The sequence below is a fragment of the Marmota marmota genome, unplaced genomic scaffold (genome assembly GCF_001458135.2).
Source record: "Marmota marmota marmota unplaced genomic scaffold, marMar, whole genome shotgun sequence".
In the NCBI taxonomy this organism is placed as follows: domain Eukaryota; kingdom Metazoa; phylum Chordata; class Mammalia; order Rodentia; family Sciuridae; genus Marmota; species Marmota marmota.
The window spans coordinates 3032575-3038065 of record NW_026000241.1 but is presented as its reverse complement, the minus strand read 5'-3'; the positions used below and the strand labels follow the sequence as shown (position 1 = coordinate 3038065).

Sequence of the window (5491 nt, the reverse complement as noted above, 5' to 3'; positions counted from 1 at the left end):
GCGGGGGGGGGGGGTAAGAGGAAGTTGCCCCCACACCCCGCTTCCAGGAACCATTAGCCCAGCCAAGCGCCCCCAGCCCTGAGAAGCCAGGCTTGGCTGCCCTGTGCCCGCACCCCCACTTTTCCATTTGGCTTCACTAACTCCCAGGAATGGGCCCCAGGCCCCTGTGGTGGGGGTGGAGGACTCTAAAGCCTTTCCCTGGGCAGGTGGGGCCGGTCTGTGGCCGGCAGCTATGGCCCCCACCCCCAGGCCGTGGGGACAGTACTCAGAGGCCAGTTCCCATCCCCTCTCTATTCCTCGAGGAGGAGAAGTGGCCCCCTCTGGTCTCCTCTCGCTTTCTCCAGGCCTGGGCTCTGGCCCCCGACCTTGGGGGCCTGGAGAAGGTGGGGAAGGGGTTCGCTGAGGCCCGAAGGCTGGTCTCTGGCCAGGGCCTGCTGAATTCCATCTCCCCTCCTCCCCCTCTCCTCCTCCCTGCCTCCCACAGACATGATCAGCCAGCGTTCAGGCCGCCCCGGCTCCGGCCCACAGCTGGGCACCGGTCGAGGGACCCTCCGGCTCCGATCCCGGGGCCCTGCCACAGTGGAGGATCTGGTGAGTGATCTACCCAGCTCCAGCCCCTCGCCCTTCGTGTCGTGGTTGGTGAGGGGACTCTGGGCAGCCTGCCTGGATTCACATCCACTCCCGCCCCCCATGAACTCCGGGAACTCACACAAGTGGGCCTCGGTTTCCCCACTGTGAAATGGGAGTCATAATAGCAAATGTCATGGATGAAAAGATATGTGAAGCCCTGAAAAGGGCACTTAATAAAGGCACTAAATAAGTACCGTGACAGTTTTGTTCCTATTATGATGACGTCCCTGTCCCTGCTCCCCCCCCCCAGCCCTCAGCCTTCGAGGAGAAGGCCATTGAAAAGGTGGATGACTTGCTGGAGAGTTACATGGGAATCAGAGACACGGAGCTGGGTAAGCTGCTGGGTAGGGAGGGTCCTGGCCTGGGAGGGTCTTGGGGAGGGGGCTTCTCAAACCATCTGTGCCTCCACCTCATCTCCTCCCCCACACAGCTGCCACCATGGTTGAGCTGGGGAAGGACAAAAGGAACCCAGACGAGCTGGCAGAGGCCCTGGATGAACGGCTTGGTGACTTTGCCTTCCCGGATGAGTTCGTCTTTGACGTGTGGGGTGCCATTGGGGACGCTAAGGTTGGCCGCTACTAGGACTCCACTGGACCTCATAATGATGACCTGGGCCCAGCCTGGTGGGGATCCCCAGAAGGACACCAGGGCCTGGGCCCGAGTTCCCAGCCTGGGGCAGTAGCTCAGCAACCCGAGGACAATGCGGAGCAGAGGTGGGGCCTGCCCCGGCCCCAAGCCAATCGGTACCACCACCCTCCCTGCTTCCCAGCCTGGCTGGGGTCCCCAGCCTCCCTGTCCGGTTCCCCATCTACCTCAGCCGGGCCAGGTGCGTGGGAGGGATGGCCCAATTGGGCAGCTGCCCCTGCCCCCAGCAGTCCCCACCATGGCTGCCAGACTGGTCCCAGGGTCTCTGGGGCCTCAGGTCCTCTCTGGGGGCTGTGACCTCTCCAGTTTCCTGCTGCAGGGAATGCAGAAGGGGGGCACCCCGCACTGCCAGCAAATGCAATAATACCCTCTCCCTCTGAGAGGAGCCCCTCAACCTGGATTCTGTTACCTCCGCATTTGAAGAGTCTGCTGTGAACCCCCACCTCCCCACACCCTCATGGCCAGGCCCCAAACCAGAGCGGGAGGGAGGGACTTTGTATCTGAATTTGCGTCTGGAACATAAAGAATCTATCTGGTATTGGACCTGGTGGCCTCGGGTGGGGGGGAGGTGGGCCTGGCAGGGAAGAGCACAGCAGCTGACATCTATCTTCCCCGGGCTCCAAATTGAATTAGGAGCTGGCCGGGCCGCCGCCCCCTCCCACTGCCCTGACGAGGCTCCTGGCCTCGAGCCACCAGGCTTCCAGGCAGTGCGGAGATTCCTGGCCTACTAGGGGCTCAGCTCCTGGCCCCCGCCCGCATCTCCCAAGCCAGTGTTGGGCCTGGACGCGCAGGGTCCGCAGGCCCATGGCACGTGACCCCTCCCACGGACATAAACCCGTGGCTTGTTTTGACAACCCACTTCATCCCAGAGGATTGAGGGGATCAAGGAAGGGGAGGGCGGGACCCTGGCCAGACCTGGAGAGAAGGGAGAGGGTTGAAGGAGGGGAGCGGGGCCAGAGGTCTCCGCAGGAATGTTTGGGGGTGAGCGGAGGTGCGAAGGGGGTGGGGAAGGAGCCACGGGGCCAGGCTGAGGCACGGCCTTGGGACGTCCCTGGGCACTTGAGGACTCTTGGTGTGGCAGTGCCAGGGGACAGCTCCAGGGTGAGGGGTGTGGCTGGTCTTGGGTGTCTGTCCGTGTGATGGCTGGTGACCATGTTGAGCAGGACTGCAGGTGCACAGTATGGGTGGGGGTGTCTGGCCGAGCTGTTGGAGTAGGAGCTGGGGGGTGGCCTCACCGTTTCCAGGGGTGCCCCTCCTTGCGTCTTGGAATGTGCCTGTGGGTCCTCATATTGCTAGGGAGTGTCTTCCCATGGCCTGGAGTGACAGGGACTCTCGCAGAGTCTCAGGTCCTCAATGCTAAGGGGTGTGTTGGAAAGGTCATTTCAGGGGGCTGTGTTTTGAGGTGTCAAGGGAAGTGGCTGGTGTCACAGGGGGTCAGACTTTCCTGTGGCATCTCAACGCCCCCATACATAACCAAAGGGACCTCTGACGCAGCTCCCCTCCAATCCTCTCCCCTCTCTCCAGCTGTGGCCGGGGTCCTGCCCCTCCCTCCCTTCCCCTCAATCCTCCAGGAGGGTGCTGCAAGGGGGCTGGGTGCTAAGATGACGCCTCTGAGTGGGGCCAGGAGGCAGCAGTGGGTCACAGGGTGAGGCTGCGTGGTGGGCCCCCAGGGGTGCCCATCTCAGGGCACGAGGTGAGGCCCCAGTCTGTCCAGGGTGCGTCTTCGTGCCTTGGGGGTCCCACATGTGCTCAACTCACCCTAAAGCAGGGTGCAGAGGCTGGCCTCATCTCCAGGCTTCCTGGCTCCCCTGGGCCTTCAGCCTCCTCCCTGTCTCCAAGGGTGTGACTCCCGGCCGCCCTGGCCTGGGCTTAAGCCCCTGTGTAAATAGTGGGCGGGTTCCCTGACCAGGCTGGGCCTGACCCAAGCCAGTCCATCCAAGGCACTGACCACAACCACCCATCTTGATGCCCACAAAGGTTCTGGCAGGTCAGGGAATAGTTGCTGCCCCCCACCACATGTTAGGCCAGCCCCCCAACCCTCAAACCTGGTGGAGACAGCACCACCCCTGCAGCCCGCCCAGCTTGCCCTGGGCGACGCTCATATTTTCCAGTGTTTAGATTTTATCCGCTTTATTAATGAGGCAGGCAAGAGGCCCGAGCCCGGGGGGAAAGGGGCTGCTCCCGCCCCACTGGGAGGAGGGGGTCACAGGGGACCAGGCCGACTCTCAGGGAGCCTCCCTCCTCATAGAGGAGGAGCTGGGGCCCCAGTGGTCTCCACCCACTGCCAGGAGGACAGACTGGGGGTCTCTGCCACTCCAGGCCCCCAGCAGGCGTACAAGGGGTGGAGCGGTCCCTGGAGGCCAGCAGGGCTGCGGGTGGAGGCGAGGAGCCGCCCCAGGAAGAGGGAGGGAGGGAGCTGCCGCCCAGAGAGCCAGGCGCAGCGGGCGTGGGCAGCCGGGCCTGAGCGGTGGGCCATGGGGACCCAGCGTCCCAGCGCTGGGTAAGAAGGCTGGGTTCAGGGTTGGGTTTGGGGATGAGGATGAGACCTTGGCTACTTTGGTTGATACTGCTGTGTTCCCTGGATCTCAGTCCCTGTGTGTCTGTGCTTGGGTCTTACTCTCTGTCCATCCACCTTTCCCTCTGGCCCAGGGTGAAATCCGGCTTTTTACCTGCCACCACCAGGGTGTGGTGGAGTGGGAGAGGGAGAGGGAGGCAGGATGTGGGTCTCCTTGAGGTCTCTGGGACAGGGAGGGGTCGTGGGCAGTGTGGGATTGTGGGCTTCCAGGTGAGGTGGTGGTCAGGGATGGTGCCCGGGTGAGAGCAGTGGAGCCCAGAGACCACCGTGGAGGACCGAGTTGTGGCCATGGGCACAAATATGACCACAGGGCCCAGAGACGAGGTTCTGGGAGATAGTGCCATGGAAGCCAGAGATGGGACTGTGGGGACAAAGACATGACTATAAAGATACAGTGCCATCAAAGCAAAAAATGGGACCAGGCTGAGAGGCACAGAGATGGGGCCTGGGACACAGAAATGGGTCCACAGACGAGAGATGGGGCTGTGGGGGGAGGGTTATGGGGACAGAGACAGTGCCATGGGGGTCAGAGATGGGTCCATGGGGACGGGGATGTCTGTGATAGTGGAGTTGGAGCTGGGGACATCAAGGATGGGACTGAAGTGAAGGTGACATGGTGAAGGTCAGTGCGGGCACCTGCGAGCAGCCTGTCCCTGGGGTCAGAAATAGGTGTTCCAGATGGGGCCCTGGGCCAGGAGTTTGCTGTGCTGCAAAAATGGGAGATGGGGGTCAGAGGTGGATCTCTGGGGTGCAGAAGTGGGGCAGAGACCTGGGGGGCTGGTCCAGGGCAGCCTTAGAGTGGTGGGCTATGGGAAGGAGGCGGCAGAGTGGAAGGAGGAGCAAGAGATGGGCTAGTGAGGGGCGCAGGCATCAGAACAGCTAGGGTCATCTGGAGTTGCCACAGGCAAAAGGGCCTTGGGGTCAGATGGGTTCTGGTGAGATGGGACAGTCAATCCGCGGTCTCCCGCAGTGTCCCTCCAGCCTCACTTGCCTTCATCTCCTCTACCCAGCCCTCCAGGCGCCTGACATGAGTCTTTGCGGGCCCCTTAACTGGAGCCTGGCTGGCGAGGCTACCACGTGCTCGGCGCCCGGGATCCCCAACGTGTCGGCGGTGCCGCCCTTGGGTGGTACGGGCGGATCACCAGCGCTGCCCATCTTCTCCATGACGCTGGGTGCAGTGTCCAACGTGCTGGCACTGGCGCTGCTGGCTCAGGCCGCAGGCCGCCTGCGGCGCCGCCGCTCGGCCGCCACCTTCCTGTTGTTCGTCGCTAGTCTGCTGGCCATCGACCTGGCGGGCCACGTGATCCCGGGCGCACTAGTGCTGCGCCTGTATGCTGCGGGGCGCGCACCGGCCGGTGGGGCCTGCCACTTCCTGGGTGGTTGCATGGTCTTCTTCGGCCTGTGCCCGCTCCTGCTGGGCTGCGGCATGGCAGTGGAGCGCTGTGTGGGTGTCACCTGGCCTCTGCTCCATGCCGCGCGCGTCTCGGTGGCCCGCGCGCGCTTTGCGCTCGCCGCATTGGCCGCTGTGGCCTTGGCGGTGGCGCTGCTCCCGCTAGCACGCGTGGGTCGCTATGAGCTGCAGTACCCTGGCACCTGGTGTTTTATTGGCCTCGGGCCACCCGGCGGCTGGCGCCAGGCACT

The 5491-nt window shown here is 63.4% G+C and overlaps 2 protein-coding genes across 2 annotated transcripts in view; both read left to right on the top strand.

Annotated features, from left to right (window-relative positions):
* Gipc1 (GIPC PDZ domain containing family member 1) overlaps positions 1-1813 on the top strand; it is a 9825-nt gene extending 8012 nt beyond the window's left edge. Inside the window, exons 5-8 of the mRNA XM_048795345.1 lie at positions 81-383; positions 485-591; positions 881-962; positions 1061-1813. Coding sequence (XP_048651302.1) covers positions 81-383; positions 485-591; positions 881-962; positions 1061-1212 — 644 coding nt within the window. The 3' untranslated portion in view covers positions 1213-1813. The remainder of the gene's footprint in view (positions 1-80; positions 384-484; positions 592-880; positions 963-1060) is intronic.
* A 141-nt stretch (positions 1814-1954) lies between these two features.
* The window catches only part of Ptger1 (prostaglandin E receptor 1), a 5847-nt gene continuing 2310 nt past the window's right edge, over positions 1955-5491 (top strand). The window contains exons 1-2 of the mRNA XM_048795344.1: positions 1955-3775; positions 4861-5486. Of these exons, the coding sequence (XP_048651301.1) occupies positions 3412-3775; positions 4861-5486 (990 nt within the window). The 5' untranslated portion in view covers positions 1955-3411. The remainder of the gene's footprint in view (positions 3776-4860; positions 5487-5491) is intronic.